Below are 19,282 nucleotides of genomic sequence, written 5' to 3'. Positions count from 1 at the left end.
AGTCTTGCAGAAGCAGCAGCGTCCACCCAGAGGATGTGTTGCTGCTTGCCCCAGAAAGCGCGCACACGCACCCCGTGTCCGAGGTGGGGGAGCTCCAAGAGCTCTGACTCACGGGCACACGCTTGTGTCTATGACAGCGCTTGCAGAAAAGTCCTGAGCACTCACAGCCTGCGTCTAGATGTACACACACACAGGAAAGGGCTGCATTGCTGTTCTGGTAGCTACTGGGGACAAGTTTGCTCTCTTGTCTTGACACTTCAGGAATACAACAAACAAAAAGCAGCTGGTCCTTCCCAAACTGAACTACTTCCTAAGAGAAATCATCATAACAAGGACATCGCTCAAGGGTTCGGTGCAGACAGGACTCTGAATTTCAATCAGAATAAAGGCGCATGGGTTACGTGTCATGGTAGCCCAGGCTTCAACAGAACGTGGGCTTCAGACACAGATCAGGTCAATCGCAGCAAAGTTCAGAGCTGTGCAGGATCTGAAGGGGGGCTATGGGGGCTCTTGCTATTCAGTATCTGCCAACAAATGTATTCTGATCCCTGTTGTATTTACCCCAGGCCCACAGACTTAGTAACATGTTGCCTCTTTCTGGTCAAAGAAGAATAATCTACTTCAAGCCTGGGAACCACCAGTTTCCACAGGAATGGAGAACAGCACTGCAGTGGTGAAAGCCTTTTCTCCTGTCCTTTGATCCACAACCACCACCATCACCAGGTCTCTTATTTCCCGCTTAGTTATTTTAGCACTCCCTAAGCGGGATCCCACAGGGCTCTTGCCTCCTCCACCTGGAAGGAAACAGCTCCACGCCTTCCAGAGACCTCGCTGTACAACTTTGCCTTGCAGTATACAACGCTCCTGAACTGAGCTGGTGTCCAGCCCCAGCAGCACTGCTCCTCACCACAGAGAGCTGCCTGCAAATACTGTAAGCCTGGAACGTGTCTCCCTACAGAGAACACAGTCTGAAAAAAACAAACAAACAAACAAACAAAAAACCCCCCCAAAAATACAAAACAAAACAAAACCACAAAAAAAACCCCAAACAAACAAACAAAAACAAAGGGAAAAAAAAAACAAAAAACCAAAAACAACCCCCCAGAAAACATTACATCATAGGTACTTAAATTTTCTGGCTCTATCCCACCACAATTTCTTGAAGCACTCACATGAACTTACACCATCCCTTCTGAGCCATGGCACTAAGCTTCAGGAGACTGGGAGAGGCCCTCTCCGTTTGGACAGACCAGCTGGTCCAAGGGGAACGGCTCTGAGCCAACCTCACAGGCCAGACAGTCAAACCAAACCTGCGTCCGTTGCTTCGGGGCTGGGAAATCCAGCGGAGTGCTGACTCACCAGAAAGAGGTGCAGTAATTAGACAGGCCCCAGCAGCAATGAAAGGCAACTAAGCAAGCAAAACATTAAAGGGCAAAATGTTTACGTTTCCTTAAGTGACTTATCTCCAGGATTCTTCGTTAAGCTCCTCTGTTCCTCTTGGATCACATGAACGCAAAGCTCTCCACACTACAAGAATGTAATTCCACCTGACTCTTACGCATCCCCTTCCTCTCTGCTGTAGCTATGCCCTTCCCAAGCACACGTACGCTCCGAGAACCTGGGGTGTGGGCACCCTGGACAGCTAAAGCTATAAAACTTGTCTTACCAACAACAGGAACAGCCCCGAAAAGTAGAATTAAAACTTTTTCCCTTCCATCCCCTGGTGACGGGGGGTACAGCTGGGCTGGTGGTGTATAGTAAAGTTTAGTACAGCCAAGAAGCCAAGCTGCTCTTGTTCAATAGAGTTTTGCCTAAGAGTACGTGACCCCAGGATCAGCCAGCTCTCCCCCAGAGTTCCTTCAAGTTCCTCCAGAGGCCCCTGTGCCAACCAAGACGTAGTGAGAAGCGTTAGATGTGCTTACTCTTGAGTTCACTGTTAGACTTACCAAAAAGACATGATCAAATATCTGCGTGGGGCTGTCCATCTGCCCAAGGATCACTATCATTTCATTGTCAATGAACTCTTTGAACTCCCGCAGGTTACACACCATCTGCATCTCCAGCTCGGTGCGTATCTGGGTGGGGAGAAGGAACACAGGGAAGCCATGTGAAGTTTTTGTTCTGGCTTTTCTTCACAGCATCAAGTACAGAGCACTCTAGTTTGCACAAGAGTGCTTCCAGTGCTGCTCCATCACCACTCACCTCCTTTGACGTGATGTTCTCCAGATCTTTCTGCATCATTATTTCTCTTAACTTGGTCTTAATTAGCCGTTCTGTGCGTTCCCGCTCAGTTGGGCTATCAGAAGAAAGCAACAGAGTCATCGGTCATTGGGAGGGAAAACAAACTGGACTCATGGCACTTGTACAGATTGGATACTCTGCAGAGCCTCAGATACTCACACTACTTGCCCCAAGCAAGCCCTCAGCTGGAGGGAATTCAGGTGACAGTAAAGCCCAGTTTAGATTCCCAGTTGTATACGAAAGAGACTAACTGAATGCTCCTAATCCACTGTAGTCATCCAGAGAACCTCTGGTATTTAGTAAAATTTAAATCGGGAAAGCTGCATTATACTCTCTGGAGCAATATCTAAGCCTCCTCCTACCTTTCTTGGAAAGGTAACAGCTCCAAAGCCCCTTACATGGAGAGAAGAGGGCAGCTAAGCCTCTGTACATTCCTCCAGCCTCTGCTGCCAGGGGCCTTATCACCAGCTGCAAAAATAGCCTGCCTAACACCAGGGGAAGTTACAGCAGAGCAGCAGCGCAGAGCCGTCTCACCCATCCTCTTTAGAGGGGGCCTATCAGTAACATCTCACACCACTTTTCCATTTCTCTGGAAAGCTGCTGGGATGGCGACTACACAGACACTTCTCTGCTTTACAAGTGTCCAACTGGCGACTCACAAATAAAAACAATGAAAGTTCCCGGTCCTTTTAACCTCACACATTATTTCAAGACTCAATTAAGAGAACGCCGTCTAGGTGTCCCCAGGAAATCATTCAATTGCTGCCACTGGGGAACGAGAGGGTTACATCAGATTTATATATGAAAAGCTACGAGAGAATATTAATCTGACAGCCTGCCAAAACTTTTCAGCCACCCTCCCTGTACATTACAGAACTGTCAACTGTGAAGACCTCTTCACAGCTGAACAACTGCTCAGCATTATTATTCACTCACTGAACTCCAACAAAAGGAAATATCTGAGAGCACAAATCAACCAATGGTGCTGGGAAAGCAGCTGGGGCTACCGAAGCCATTTCTTCTGCTACAAACTGGGCAACTAAGCCCTCATGCTTGGCATCACATCTGGACACAGACTGCCTTGGAGGTTATATGGTATCAGTACCATCAGAAATTACTCATTACAAGGGTTGTAAACCTTGAATGCTGATACAGCCTATAAATTTTGCCTTTCCAAATTGTCTTCCTACCTACCTCAGCCACTGTTTTGGACCACGTATCACCAGACATCCCAGCATTTACCTGGAGACAGCCTGGGACCCATACACTGTCCCGCTCCACACTTGCGGAGCTCCTCAGAACAAAGGAAAACAGCACTGCTCTTTGTCACCATTCTTAGCTGTATCAGATGGACTCTAAGGGGATGTCTGTGAGCTCACAGTCTCAGAAATCCACAAATAAACACTTCACTTTAGTGCAAGAACAACCGAGCAAGGAAAAAGCCACCATGTTAAGCACGTGCTCAGAGAAGCGTCAGCCTAAGAACAAAGTTCAGAGAAACCTGTTCCTTCCAGGAGACACCAGGCTTGGAAATCAGAGGACAAAACCAGCAAAGGGGAAGGCTTAGGTACTAGAAAACATCACACCTCTCTCACTAGTAACACAGGATTTACCTCGCAGGGTCAAAGATCTGCAAGCCTAAGGCCCAAGGTAAACAACCACACTGAAAACAGAGGCTGGAGGAGATGCAAGGCAGCCCCAGCACGGCTGAACTTCCAGTGCTGGTGTCTGTCTAACCAGGGGTCCATTTAATATCAGGAACAGGAAACCTCTCCCCATTAGTACCCAACTATGAGTAGTATCTTCTAGGAACTGCCTCCTCTTCTGGAGACTGCAGTGCTTGATAGCCAAACACTTTGGCTCTGTAGAGCCAGACCAACTTACACATCTGTGAAGAGAGCAGGCGAGTCAGGCCGGTGGGACTGGACATCTTGCATGGCATTCCACTCGTTGACTGACGACTGGTCGGAGTTGATATGGCTCTCATAGTAACTGACCCACGTGAGGAAGAGGCTCCCTGGGTAGTAATTGTTGCTTCGTGCTACCTCACAAGCCTTATGTAAACTCTGCAGAGCAGACCTAGAAGGGGAAAAAATACTTGCAGGATTATAATTTCTTCCTCAGGCTGGTATTAGGCACAAAGCAGCAGCCAAATCCAGGACGGTGCTCACGTCCCATCAGCTGGTACAGACCCCAGCGCTATATGTGACGGCTGCCGGCAGCGAGCAGGAGGCTGGCCTGCAAGGGCGTGGACGACCACACGCTGCAAAAGTCCGTGCATCCTAAGTATGCCAAGAGAAGTCTGAACAGCAGTGAAGGTGCCCACAATTCAGAGGGCAGAGGCAGCTGTGTCTCTGGCTCTAAAAACTGCTACAACTCCCTAAGCCATAAATAAGATGCACAGAGTTCTTGCACCAGACAGGGACAAGGCAGCTCCAGGCAGGAGCTCCCCGTGCACAGGGCAGGGACACCCAGGAATCAGACACAGAGAGCTGCACAACCAAGGGCTTAGGATTTGACTTTCCTGAGGTGCTTAGGTGTCTGCCCTCCCTCGCTGCATGAGGGATGTCAGAAGTTTCTTCAGCTGCTGCTGGGAAACAAATCCCCCTCACCTATTTTTAGCTTGTTTTAAATATTTGATTGAGATCAGAAAGATCCAGGTCAAAATCACGGGGGTGACACAGTAGCATGACACCCTGACAGGGGATGTATTTCAGCAATGCAAAGAAGCTTGAGCCAGAAATACTTTAATGGCCACTACATTCTTACATGAACCACCCTAAAAGGAAAGAAAAACGCAGACAGCTTCTCTTTCCTTTTCGCTGTCACAACGAACATGTGTCGCTGGAGTCAGAGACTCCTCGGATTGGCAGCATGTGTTTCCTTCTTTATGACAAATTAAAAAAAAAAAAAATCCAAACATATGTTCAAAGGAATAGGAAAATCACCCTATTCCTTCCTGCCCACAGCTGAGAAGAAGGCATGGCTGCAGCAGTCTCAAACCCACTGCTGGGGACCAGCACTGGCGTGGTTTTTCTCTTTGGTATCAACCTTCCTCCCCTGTCTCTGAAGAAGACTTCTGGCTGCTCGACTAGGTCTCAAGACACCAATAATGCAAAGCAGCACCCGCTTTTTAAAAGCTCAGGCAGCCAAAGCACCTTCGAAAAAGGGTCACTGGGACAGATTACAGCCAGTACTTACCACATCGCCTGCACCGACACCGGCTTGAATATATGGACCCTGTTATCTGTCGACACGCTGAACCCTCTGGGGAGAGGAAAAAAGGCACAGTAAAAATATGTCCCAAAAGCCACTTTTCAGTTAATAACTGATAGCTCGTAGCACGTGAAAACAACAAAGGACTAGCCCTACGCACACACTGCTGAGCTCAGCTAGTCAACAGACCAAAATAGCACGCTAAAAGCTCTAAGAGAACTTTTTTAAGCAGCTGCTGTTCGGGAACGAAACTAAGACAGTGGGACAGTGCTGGGCTGTGCTGTTTACCTTGGCAACACAAATTCAGTGCCACAGCTGGGAGCAACAGAGTCCAGCTAAAGTGATCCTGAGGCAGCTACCAAGGAAAGAAAAGTCATTCCACGCACCGCACTGGACAGCCTTTGTAACTGGCACTACCAGGAGCCTGCAAGTCAGGTGTCTTTCTGGCAGAGAAACATCATTCTTCTTTTACGTTCAGCCGAACGCCGCCTGCCGCAAGCGTGACGGAGCAACACATAATAGGATCCCTTTAAGGAGCTTTCACTACGCACCCACTCACCAGTAAAAGCTCCTTTACTCCAGCTTAACACACACACGAGCCGCTGCCTCAGCGCGTGTTTATTCACAGATAAGTCAATTATTGGTGTTCCCGGCCACAACCACTGTGAGTGAGGGCCTTTGAGCCTACTAACCCCACACAGGTCAGCCACAGCTCTGCTGGACCTGTTAGGGCTCTGCAATGGTTTGAATCCTCTTCCACACAACAAGACCCTCTGCTATTGACCTGGAAGGTACAAAAGACACTCACCCATCCCCGTCCAGGTGGATCAAGGTGTCACTCCACAGCGGCAGCACGAGGCCCATTGTACAAGTGCTACTGTAGGAAGAAAGAGAAGGTCAGGCCATCTACTACAGCACCACACTATTATTGTAATTTCACCGCAACGGTTGCGTATTTTTATACTCACTAGAAGTAAAAATGAAAAATCCCACTGTTGCTTCAGGGACAAACAGTGCCAGTGTTGTTCTACAGGTGTCTGGCAAGGATGGTTAAGCAGATAGAGGGTACAGCAGTGCTCTTTCAAGCAAGCCTGAAGGGTTAACGTACACCCAGAAGAGCAAACAGGATTCAGGAGCAGCAGGCTTTGTGCAGAAGGTCAGAGGGGGCCCACAGCCTTCAGTCAGCTCAAAGCTTTCTTTACAGATCAGTCCCTCTCAGCCTCAAGTGGTTTGGTTCTAGCTCTGAATTTGCAATCTGCAGCTTTGTTTTCTTGTTTGTCCCTCAGCCGCAGCTGCTGGGAACTGGGACCGGCACAGTGTAAGAGCAGGGTGACGGGCAGCACGGCGGGTTAGCAATCGCAGCCTGTCCCCCGCTGTTGACTCCTGCCCCTTCTTCGCCCTCCCACACCTCGAGGACGAGCACAACGGCCAGCTGAGACACACACCTCCTTGGCAATCCCACTCCTCTCTCAGCTGCTTTGACCTCTTTGCCCTCACAGTCGCCTGCTTTCAGTGAGGCTGAGCAAAAAGCCAAGTTAAAAGCAGAAGTCAAGCGATGGAAAAAAGGCAGTGGCGGGGGAACCCCAACACAACCAGGCTGTCAAACAAAAAAGCTGAATCTCATCAAGCTGTAAAATCGGTCCACGATCAAAGCAGCATCTCGAAGAAGAACTGGATTCAGCCGCCTCCTGCTCTTACGCTTTGCACTAACTCCACCAGCCTCTGCAGCTCGTGAGAAGCGGGGGAAGAGGGCGAGACTGGAGGCTTCGGAGGGTCAGCAGACACGAGCCCCGTAAACGCACACGCCTGAGAGCGATGGGTGCCCGGCACAAGGAGACACCGCGGCACGCAGCTATTTCTGTTGACAACATGAGATGAGCTCATGGAAAGAGACGTTTTTAAAAGGCTTCCCAAGGTGGCCGGGGTATTTTTAGCGATACTGTTCAGCAAGCGCTTATCAGAGACCATAGCAACAAGTCTACATTGAGATATAAATACCGAGTGGGCAAGGGGAGGGGGTATGGGACTGACCATCCAGAACCTGAGTAACTCTAGCAGAAAGCTAAAATGACCCTTGCTGTGCTATTAGAGACCGAATACCAGCGGGCTCTCAGCTATCAAAGGTGGCTGTGCCGGTACACGACAACCAACAGCAAACTCCACGCTCACAGCGACCTGTGCAACGAGAAGTTATTCCTGCAGCACCGCAAGAGCATCCCTGAGCTGCAGCGGTGCGCAGGAAGGGAGCCAGGGGCCAGCTTTTTAGCAGGCATCACTTGAGCTAAGCACCCAAATGAAGCCGCTTGAAATGAAGCATGGTGGTTGTTGTGATCAGCGGGGTGTTTGGAAGGCCATGTTTTAGCCAAACAGTTCAAAAACATTTTCTAGTGACCCTGCTGACTACCTAAAAGCAATTTCTACCGACTAGGGTCAGTAGCAAGACTCACTCTTGTAGCAGTTCTACTAGAACTAAGCACGTGCATGAAACTTTCCAAAATGGTTTGAACATCCAGGTTTTTCTTCCCCTGTGTAGGCCAACACTTACTCACAACTCTTTTAAAGAGCCATGTGCCTTGATGCCCTCTCCAAAGTGCCTGAGAAGCTGCTGAGGGTGCTGCCTCCTGGCTTACAGTCACTCCAGCAGCAAAAGCTGCTTCCCAGCCACATTCTGCAGTCTTTTGGAGAGGTCAACAGCAATTTAATGAATGAATTAAGCCAAAGCACTAAACCCTGATGACAGACTGATGTCTGAGGAAAGCACATGTCACGTAAGATCTGCCATCAGCAACCCTGACGTTCCCATCAGGCCCTTTGTGCCACGACCTTGGCAAGGGGCTGCCTGACAGTCACTTTCTTATCAGCTGCTCTCCTGAACCCTGATGTCCAGCTTCTCTAATTGCAGCTTTTTCTTTCTTTGCATGCGAGTTGTCTCTGTCTCTGGTGTGCAGATGCGGGGCTTAGGGATCTCACTGTTCAGAGACACTTGAGGGCAGTTCATGTCCTCCCACAAGCCTAAGGCTCAGAGGAATGGAGGAAATGCTGCCCTGCGCTGTTGTCTTCCCACCTGCCATCTCCTTTCAAGAAATAAATGGGGAATTCTGAATCTCAAGAAAGGTGTTAGGTTGCAAAATCTGAAGCCGTCTATCCCCAGAAAGCACCGACACCAGACAGTGGTTCCTACACTCGACTCGACACGTGGGTGAACACAAAGACTTCCCCCCCGGACACCGTGAGTACCTGTCATTGGAAGAGAAATCCATTCCTAGGACAATGCTCTCTTCGGTGTCTTGTCTGCCGTTGGTGGACACTACCACCATGTATCTAGTGCGGTTCTGGTAGGTACTTTCCAGTCTTACAGCCTAAGGAGAGGAAGAGGAGAGATCAGCAGTGCAGCCAGCAGAACACACACCGTTACCTTTACAAGCCACCTTTCCATGCTGAGTGACAGGCGCAGCAGCAGCGATGCAGTTTGTGCTGGTACGGACGGCCCGTACCTCTCGGCTGGGTAACCAGCAGAAGAGGGAGAAGCGACTTACTCTCTCGCACACACCGCTTTCCTCAACAGCTGCCATGTTCCTGGTGCCTTCTGCACAGCTTGCTGCAGGTCCGCTCTCGCCCACCGCGGCTGCATTTAAACAGCGGCCTACGGGGCTGGCTGCTGCAGTCCTCCGACTGGTCCCAGCCTAATGAGCTTCACTGGGCGCTACGCGTTCAGCGAGACAGACGGGTGCTGGACAAGCTCTTCACCTCTCAGAGGGCTCTGTCTAAAGAGCCAGAACTTTCCTTTAAATGACTGTGTGCTACAACAGCTCCAGTGAGATTCCACCAACTTCCTAAACATTTGGACAACTAGGATCTAACTGATACGTGGCTTCCTGCTGGTTCTTTGTATTTTTTTTAGCAACTTCCCCATTGCAGAAGCAACCCTACTGCCTTACAGCTGGCAGAGAAAGATCTCCCTGTTACCAAGGTGTGCCCACGGCTAGATTCGGATTGCTCAGGAGAGGTGAAAGTCGTTGCGCTTCATTGCTCCTACCACAACCAGGGGCACCCCAGTGCCAAAAGAGAGGTCTAGCGGGACCGGAGGATGCTTGAATTTCACCCCACGCTCTGCCGAATCAAATACCACTGACAGCATTCAGAAAGCGGCCGTGCAGCTGAGTTGTGAGCGTCAGACCAACACGGAGGCTCCTGAAAGGCTACGCTGAGGTGTAATGCTCCTCCAGAAGGCACGAGAACTGAAGGGACTCCATCCAGTTGTCTTACGGACAGACTACTGGTCAGCGAGGAGCCCGGAGAAGAGAGCGCAGCGCTCCAGGTTTTGCCTATAAACATCTGCAGTAGGCAGCTTTTACTTGCAATGCTTTTTGGACTCTGTTCCAAGCCATTTGCAATTATTTTAGTCACAGGATTCCAACTAGAGAAATTAGGACATCCCTGCAAAGGAAGTGTCTTAATTATGTAGACTAAATCTTAACTTTGGACGGCCTAATCCAACCCTAAGACACTGTCTGGCTTCAGTGTTTACCTTATTGCTAAACTGCTTCTTGAACTTTGAGCAGGGCCTGCAGAGAGCAAACGCAGGCGAGAAGGAGCCGTCACAGCCCAGCCGTACCCTGTGCTGCAGGTGGACACTGGCCTGCTGCGACGGGACCCAGCTGCTGAATTCCTCGCAACCCAGCGGTTGAAGCGTGAAGTGGTGTTTGACATCCTTCACAAAATGAACCTGAATTCCTCAAACACGAGCAGCCCTCCCGAGCCGCTGCTTGCGTAGACACCTCTTGGTGGCCCAGAGAGCCCAGCTTAAACAGTAATTTTATCCTTAAAAAAAAGTTCACAAAATAACTATTGTGTGGCATCTCTCAGAAGCAGGCTGTTTTTCCCCCATACGCTCCTTTAGATCTTTCTAACTTGGTCTTGAGGCCAGAACGGCATCTCCTTGCTTAGAGGAAGCCCCCTTGACCTCCTCACACCTTGCCTGTCCATTAGCCAGTAAGTCTTCACCTCAAGATGTGGCAGAGTCTACAAGAAAGGTTAAAAGAGCACACCGCAGTCAAAACAGAGCTGGTTATTCCACCGGAATGCTCTATCGCAGGAGATTGTGCTGAGAGCGGCAGGGAAAGCTTCCAAGTAGCGTTGCAGGGAGCAGAGCTCTAGTGATGGGGGTGGAACAGCAAGTGCAGGCAGGACACGGTGTTGACCACGTCTTCTAGACTTGTCCAATGGGACCAAAGACGAACAGAAACTACCCAAACGCTGATGCTAGCAGACAGACATGCTCTGTACGAGAGACTGTGCCCCACCCCATCTCTTTAGGATAAGTCATGCTAAAACCAGCCTTATTTTCCTTCTTGCTCCTTGAGTCACTGGGATTCCTTTGGAAACACGGAGGGATCAAGGTGGTCAGGCCTTCAAGGTGTGAATTCTGCCAAAGACAGCTGTGTCTACAACGAACCACTTATAACAAAACAGAAAGGATGCTCTTCAACCTAGAAGGGCAAGCAATCACCAAGGCCTTGGTGGTTAACGTCATTATCTACATTAGGAATCAAGTCTCAAACAGAAACAAAGACTTGCCTAAAACGGGAGCGGATGGACAACAGCTGCCTTGTGTCTTGGGCCTCCAACACGAGCTTTGTTCTGCTTCTCTTCAGGACAGTCCAGTAGCAAGAGAATTAATATAATCTAACTTACTTTGCCAAATCAGTTTGGCTAGCAATAACGGGAAGTGTGGTCTTAATGCAAGACCCTTTAGACCAGGGCTAGACAAACAACGATCAAAGGTCACGGAGCTTTTCAAGGCAGTGGGGTGGGATTTTCAGAGGGCCAGTTAAGAGAAACAGGGCATGGCTTACTGCGGCTCTCTAGATCCAACACTCGCACCCTTCTCACAAAGCAAAGAACCAGAGCAGATTGGAGCAGATAATGCATTTTGCTAAATTTACTAGAGTAATAATGGCAAACCAGCCAACCTCAAAAGTAACTATCAGAGCTCCAACAGGCCCATCAAACCACAAATTGGTCTCTAACCTTTTCATGAAGCTGCAGTTCATATGCTCACCCAACAGCAGGGGCACACCAAGTCAGTAGTATGACCTCTTTTAAATGAAGATATTTGAAATCCCAGTCAATCTAGGAAAGATGGCCTTGATTCAGGGACTGAGGAGATGGAAGGTTCCTTCTCAACAGCTCATCTACATAAAGCTAGCATTCTGCTCAATTTGGGGAGGTTATTTACAGTCTGTTCATGAACAAGAAGTCCTCTGTAGTCCTTTCAGGGCCGGCAACACTTTTCTTAGTTTTAGGCTCACCCAAACACAAGCCAAGTTTATCTTCCGCTGTGTTCTCGTTCTGTCAGAAGTGTGACGTGGTGTTCTACCAGCCCTTATGAACAGCATATCCCGAGAGGTAAGTTCATACTGACCTTACATCTTTTTCATGCTACATGACAGTAGGTGTTTCATACACCACCACATTTCTCACTGGGATATTTGATTTGAAGATTAAAAAGTGCCCAGCTTTCTGAAGCCTTCTCTTATTATTGAACACCTGCACAAGAACAAGTCCCCACCCTGCTAAGCTACAGGAATACATCCAATCAGTTTGTACTCTTAACTCAATTCTTCTCCTTCCTACTCATCTTACACCATTGCTCTAATCCTGCTCTCATGGAAGGCTGAAAAACTCTGCCAACAGCTCCACCAGAAAGAAGAGTTGTTCCAAATTGCAGTGTAGATTTATAGAGGATTAGATTCCTCTGCTGCCCTCTGAGCTGTGAAGTCTGCCCTCCGAATGACAGCAGCCAACGCAAGAAGAGAATGCATTTCTCTCAATACTGTTTATATTTCAAATCTCATTTGTATCTGCTATTTTATGAGAGTCTATTGCAGCTCTGCACACTCTTCGTTCGTCAAGAATCAATTAAATTCAAGTAGACTATCGAACTTAACCTCACGCAAGATTTCAGCATTCCAAAGGCAGCTCTGAACAAAAGGGTTTATGTCTCAGCCCACAAAGTCCTTATTCAGCTGTTAAGGCTAATTTGTCCCAAATCACACAATGTAGCCAGTGATATTGCTGAACAATGACTTGTTCAATAGCTTCCAATGTTCTAACCCTGGCTCAGATTTTGAAAAGCACTGAGAACCCTCATGCTCATAATTTTCACTGACATTTTAGTGACAGCAAGGTGCGCCTGATGAGGTTTGGGAGTAGGTCCTTTAAGTTTGCTTACAAAGATTGCTGATGGCAAGTTCTTTTCAGCAGTCATTTCTGAAGTTAAAGCATTCCATGGTCTCCTTGGCTGTTTCCTAGCTATACTCATAAGGTCAGTCCAGCTCCAGCACAGCTCAGGAGGATTCAGCAAACCAGAGGTGCCAGATCAACACTTCTGATGTTGGCAGTCCTACTTTGGGCATACGTTGCTAAGAAGCACCAAGACAACACAGGAAAGAAACTTCAGCCTACTGAGTGATGAGAGATGCAGATACACTGCAGTCATGCATGACCTTGTAGAGCACTTCAACATGTCCTAGACAAATTCCTCACTGCTCTTCTTTGGCTTCCGGAGGTCTTTAGGACAGCACATCAATGCTATAAACAGCAATGTCTCACTGTCATTACATCATTATAGGAAGCAACCCAGAAAAGCAGAAAGACAAGGTTCAATACAGCTGCATATCTACATGGGGATCCCACATGCTCCTTCCTGATAAGTCATGGCTTTTTGGGATGCAATAAGTTAGGAGAGCAGAGTGAGCAACACAACTGAACTAACGTGGAAGGGCAAGTGTTCACACTGTCAGACATGAGTCACCTACTCTTGATTTCAAGAGGACACCAAGCTAACTTACTCAGCTTCTCTGGCAACTGTTACAGTACTTTTTGAGCGTGTAAGTACTCAGAACTTGGTTCAGACACAGGCAGTCTTCTAGCCATACAATTTGTCTCACTGAACAACCAAATAAGCAGGCTTTTCATAATTAGTTGCCTTTTCACCTTTGTGGTTGCAAAGAAGACTCCCCAAACTCGCTGATGAAACCACTCAAACATGCACTGACCGCTGCTTTCACGAGTTACATAGGTGTGTTTGTCAAGCGGAACTTAACCTTTACTTTCATGAACAGCAGATAAGCAAAACGCCAGCTTACCAGTCTGATGTTGTCTTCTGGGCGGAGCAGTATGAACATGGCCTGCAGGTGTTGCTGGAGGTCTCCTGCAGGAAAGAGGGAAAGGTGAGCGCACAAAAATAGCTTTAAATCACATGCGAGGTCCCGGCTGTCCAGCCGGATCAAACACCAAGAAACCCGACACGTCACCGTGAGCGTTGTCACTTCCACCCACTCAGGGATGACAAAACTCCATCTCTTAGTCAGCTGCTCTTTGCTCCCTGTGCTCACCTGCTCTGGTTAGCGTGCTCTCTCTTGCTAAATTCTGTTATCTATTTAACAGAGGTAAAAAGCGTTTCAGCACTCTTTGTTCCTTTAAAAGACAAGGCAAACGAGGTAGAAATGGACCCCACCCCACAGTTCAACATCTCATTCTACCATGCGGTTCAAATCAGGAATCTGTGATTTCTTTTGCACCAACTTAGTGCAGAACTACCACCTAGACAAAAGTATCCCCTTGGGAGTGAGACTCGGTCCCATCCTCGAGCAGCACATGCTCACACACACTTATGTACCAACCCTACTCGAAAGCGGCTGAGAACTGCCACCTGAATAACCAAGCAACCATGTTTTTTTTCCTAGAAAATGCTTGCTACACTTTTACTGGTGAAGCCGAGGAAGACTGAAAGAGAAAAAAAAAATTCACAGTCACGCAGTAACTTTAAAATCTTCTTAAAAAGTGCTGAGAGTCCCAGGTTCCTCAAGCAGCAAGCATCTGAGCGCCAAGCAAGATGCCATTCTGTTGGTACTGCGGCACTGACTTCTCAGCACGCCTCCCAGGAGTTCCTCTGCTAACGCGCACGTTATCACCTTCTGGGTCTCAGTAAGCAATAACACCTCCAGCAACAGGCTATTTTTTCAGTCATTATCTGGAAAATTAACCTGCATTCTCAAGAAAGGGAAGCGCAGGACTGCCAGGTGGGTGGCACAACCGGCAAGAAGAGGAGCCTTTACTCTTCCACCCTCTCCCGCTCCCCACAGACGGGAAGCTGGGTTTAGGCAACTCCGCAGGGAAGAGCACGAATGCTGGAGCAGGTATTCAGCATGAGTGGCCAAGAGAGCATTTCCTAGGAAGGCTGACTAACCTTCCTGATCTGCCTTTCCAATTTATTGTTGGTGCTAGAATCCCTACTATTTCAGACTTTCGGAAATGAGGAAATCTCGGACACTGGGCAGCATCCAGAAGTGCTACGAAAGGGAAGGAAGGGGAAGAAAGGGAACGCTGCCCAGCGAGAGCACGGTACCTGGTTTCCAAATGATTTTTACAGCTGGCAGAACAGCAGTGCCGAAGGGCTGCTGCAGCCCCTCTCCTGACGGAGAGCTTGTACGGAGTGGGCTAGGCAGGACACGGCATTCCCTGCTCTCTTCTTCCTTCCTCCTTGAAACAAGCCGCAGCACATGGAGAATGAGTCAATGCCCTGGGACGGCATTTTTAACCGGAGGTGGGAAAATCTGAGGCACTCCGCAGCGCCAGGGAAGTCACACACAAAGTACCAGTGGTGACAAGCACCTGAAGCTGCTTCCTGCCCAAGGACATTGTTCCCATGCCGGAGCGGCTGGCACGTGCCTCTCTAAACGGCAATTATTTAGGGAGATAGGTAACATAGGAAAGGCCAGCTCATCCATCGGATGCTCGTCCTCCCAGGGGCGCAGTGGGAGCCAGGATTTCCCCACGCCAACACCACTGCACAATCCTGGCAACGCTGCTCTGCTCCAGGAAGCTTCGGCTGCTGGCGTGGTGGAAATGGCTGAGAACTGTCACCTCAACAGGCAAAGGTCCCTCCGCTTCAGGTGGTGGCATCTGCCTGCAGCCTGGAAGAGCCCAGCAAGTATTTGACTCATGAGGCATTCGCATGTCTTAGGCAGCTTGAAATGAAAGATGCCTCAGCTTCTCCCTCCCCAAATTTCCCACCTACTGCTGCCAGTAACTCAACATCAGGAATCTGTTTAAGAGCCAAAGCTTCCAGAGTTTAAAAAACACCACCAGGACCACTGGATTATCACAACACATAAAAAGAGAGGAAGTTTCTAAGACAATCCTTTCTGCAAGGCCCAGTTGAGGAGCTCCACTGTCCCTCACGCTCAGGAGGTTTACTGCACTCCCCCCTGCCCCCCAGCCTGCCCTGCCAGCCTTGGGAGCTCCAGAGCCGGGGAGCGAAGTATCGCCTCCTCAGCCGGCTTCAGTCGACTCGCAGCATTTCCAGCCCCAAACACACAAGGCATTTTGTAAGCTTCCTGGATTAAGAAGCAGCAAAGGAAAGGTTTTAACATGCCAGGATCAGCACAAAGATGTCACATCCTGTCCTATGAAGAGCTGCCGCTTTGCTGGCATTCACGGCAAGGCTGCTTCCTATCCCATTGTCCAGCAACCAGCAGATGCTTTTGTTTCCTTGGAGCTGGCAGGCTAGGTGCAAAGCATCAGCTAGGGTGGGATCTTAAAAGTGATTTACAGTATCCCAGAGACGGCAAAAGCCCCAGGGACACTGCATCCTGCCGGCCTCCTCCAGCATTGTCCCAGTGCAAAACCGAGCCCACCACGGTACAGAACACAGCCCGCCTGCCACTGGCACGGGGCACAGGACCACGCAGCAAGAGGAGAGCCGGTACCTTATCTACCCAATCTGCCAGCTAATGATTTCCACGGCTGAAGATGACACGACTAAAGAAATGGGTATGAACACTCATTATTTCCTGTTACGCATTTACTCTTTACGCTGGATTCTAGTGCCTCTGATGGATTAGAAGGGGAGGTCAGGAAAGTTAGTCAGCCTTCCTAGGAAATGCTCTCGTAGCCGCTTGAAACATGACTGCATCCATAGCCTGCAATTTCATACTGGAAAGTTATGTCCGCTCCACTCCCCTTCTAATTTTGTGTGCCAGAGATAAGTCACGACACACACAGGAATGAAAGCTGAGCACAGACTATGGGAGTCCAAGAAAGGAGAGAGGTTTCCTTTGCCACAGGCTCTGCCAGCTCGCTGCCAGCGGCCGGTTCACCTCTGGGAGCCACGCTGTACATCACTGTTTTAATTTGGTGGCACAGATGTTCTGCTCAGGGAAGTGACACAGTGGCGTCTTGGCCTGCTGGCATATACGGTACGTTAGAATAGGTTCACAGAACAGAAAGATGGTGCACACTCATGCAAAGATCTCTTTTCAGTGAAATCTCCAAGCACCATAAAAAAAATACAATACCATTCACATCATTTGATAAGCAGGGAAACTGAGGAAAGGACAAGTACTGATGCCTCCTTAAATCTCATCCCACAAGCTGAAGAGACAGGAATCAAAGGAGTCTTCTAAGAACAAAAATCCCACCCCTTAGGCAAGCCAGCCTCCTGAATACAAAACATCTTGCTGTAAGCAATTACAACACACCAGATTTGCTTTCTTGGCAACCTGGCTTCTAAAGCTCTAGGCTGATTAGACAAGCAGCTATTTTCCACCAAGGTCTCCAGATTTCATGTAAGTCAGCTGTAGGCAAGCAGACGAAGCAGCCAGAGGCTCAAAGCTGTTTGTCACCCTGCATGGGTTCACAAGGAAATCCATCGGCAAGGTAAAGCCGAGACAGCAACTGACCCGGGCTTCAGTTATACAGAGGGTTTTGAAGAGAATAAAAACCAAGACAGGTCAAGATCAACTTCAAAAGACTGAGGACTCTACTTTCACGTTGAAGACCATTTCACTTCAGTCTCAACCAGAAAGGCTAGCTTTCAATTAAGTTTCAGAACAATTAATTTTCCTTTGATAACTGGTAATTAAGGCATCTCATTCAAAGCAATTTGGGTTCTGCTTGTACTATGTCTGAGTTCAAGGACATAATTAATTGCCTTTTGACTGAAACTCTTCCTGTAAGATGTTTGTAAACAGAGTTCGAGGTGGATCAGCCATCAGGTAGGTAACTCCACCAGATGTAGATCTGGACAACAGTCTGATGGTATCGAAGTACAAAGACATCTATATCTGGAAAAAAAACAAATCATCTTTTGGTGGTCACTTTTTGGCAAAGAAAGTTGACTCCAGCCTCTCTGTTTCTGTCTCTGTCCTATACGCAAAAGCCTGAAGGTCTCAATGCTGTTTTTTTCCCGCTGATTGTTTAATGGAAGGGAAACCCCACACACCATCTGATCCCTGTAAAACACCACCAGTGAGTAAGCACCATATACACAGTGAAAAGCAACCTACCCTGAAATGCTCCAGTTTCATTTTCACACTGACTTTTCAAACAAACAGTCAAAGTAAAAAAATAAACCAAACTTTCAGCAGATAAAGTGAGCGGAATTATGACTGACTCAGTATTATTCACTCTGCTTACACATCTGAGAAGTCTCACAGACTTTGCTCAGAGGCTTCTTCACCACCATGTAGAGGTAAGTCTCCTCCCTTTCTTCCATCATAACCAGTTACTTTCAGTACAGGAAGGACAATTACTCATCCCGTATCATAACCTCAGGTTTCCCAGCGCAATGCAGGAAGGTTTCGGTGGCAATTCTCCAGGCCCTCTCTCATAGAAAAATTATAGGGTGGCATTTTAGGGAGCAGTTGTTTTCAAGTTTCTGTGATGTCATGACCGCTGCCCTGATGTCACTCACTTGTTTGATTTCGCAAGATAAACAAGAGAGTACCGAAACTTCTTTTTTTTAAATCACCATTAAATATTGCGGTCTTGAGACTGGCAGGTCCAGCTTTACAGACACCCGGCGTGAACAGAAACAGGTGGCACCTGCTGAGAGCGAACCCAAGAAAGGTGGGCTCAGAAACAAGAGTAAGCAGAGAAGCCTCCGCCGCGGGACACAACACGTTACCTGCGTGCTTGTTGCGCCTGTGACTGACCCGGGGAGTGGAGGACCCATTTCCTCGCGGCAGGAAGAGAGCTGCACCTTTCACAGTGAGGAAGCTTTCGCTGATGCTGCAAGGGGAGAGACAAACAGTCAGTATGGAAAACTCAATGTTGCCTTTAAAAGAAGAAAAGCAATGGAACAGGAGAGGTTCAAGGCACTGAATGCATGTTCTGTTCTTCTGCAAGGGAACAATTTAGACCAAATTATTTTGTTGGTAAAGAACGTTCCCCCTGTAAGTACTGCAAACATTCAAAGCACAACTGAGAACAACACGAACAGAGAAACGCTGCAAAGCAAAACACGCGGCCGGTGCCACTGCGCCTGCAGAGGTGGAACCCGAGCAGGCGGGGGGATTAACCTATGGCTGTATTTTCGATTTGAAAGTCAAGATGAGAGATCCACATTTCTAAACGGCGATTAAAACAGCGAGCCCACTCATCTCTATAATTACAGATCCCGTTAACCCCGTGCTTTGTGGTTCAGGCACAGCTGATGTCCTGCAGAAACAAATGTCTCCCTTCAGCAGTCAGCCAAAAGAAAATCAGTGCACATAACAGATTAAGGAACCATGAAACCACCGTCTATGAGTTGCATGATAATTAACTCAGAGTGACAAAAAGCAAAACTGCAATGCTGTTGAATTCAGACAACACTTACTGCCTTAATTTCCCCCTTTCTGAAGTCACATGAGAGAGGTTTGTCGAAATGGGTAAAGAATTCTCAAGTTCTGTGAAACTGCTGATATTTTAAGCACATCTCCCAGCAGTTCTCTTAGAGATGCTGCGGCTCATGAAAAAAGCAAGACACACTACAGAT

General features: G+C 48.3%; 1 protein-coding gene across 2 annotated transcripts in view; it reads right to left on the bottom strand.

Moving 5' to 3' along the window:
• SSH2 (slingshot protein phosphatase 2) overlaps positions 1 to 19,282 on the bottom strand; it is a 99,890-nt gene that overhangs the window by 17,528 nt on the left and 63,080 nt on the right. For both annotated transcript variants that reach the window (XM_086763445.1, XM_086763446.1), the window contains 8 exons: positions 18,431 to 18,534; positions 13,608 to 13,672; positions 8,695 to 8,816; positions 6,266 to 6,334; positions 5,443 to 5,508; positions 4,126 to 4,320; positions 2,203 to 2,296; positions 1,947 to 2,075 (listed from right to left, as the gene is read on the bottom strand). In XM_086763445.1, coding sequence (XP_086619571.1) covers positions 1,947 to 2,075; positions 2,203 to 2,296; positions 4,126 to 4,320; positions 5,443 to 5,508; positions 6,266 to 6,334; positions 8,695 to 8,816; positions 13,608 to 13,672; positions 18,431 to 18,534 — 844 coding nt within the window. The remainder of the gene's footprint in view (positions 1 to 1,946; positions 2,076 to 2,202; positions 2,297 to 4,125; positions 4,321 to 5,442; positions 5,509 to 6,265; positions 6,335 to 8,694; positions 8,817 to 13,607; positions 13,673 to 18,430; positions 18,535 to 19,282) is intronic.

The sequence above is a fragment of the Chlamydotis macqueenii genome, chromosome 19 (assembly GCF_036417535.1).
Source record: "Chlamydotis macqueenii isolate bChlMac1 chromosome 19, bChlMac1.mat, whole genome shotgun sequence".
Classification (NCBI taxonomy): Eukaryota; Metazoa; Chordata; class Aves; order Otidiformes; family Otididae; genus Chlamydotis; species Chlamydotis macqueenii.
This window is presented reverse-complemented; position numbering and strand designations above follow the sequence as displayed.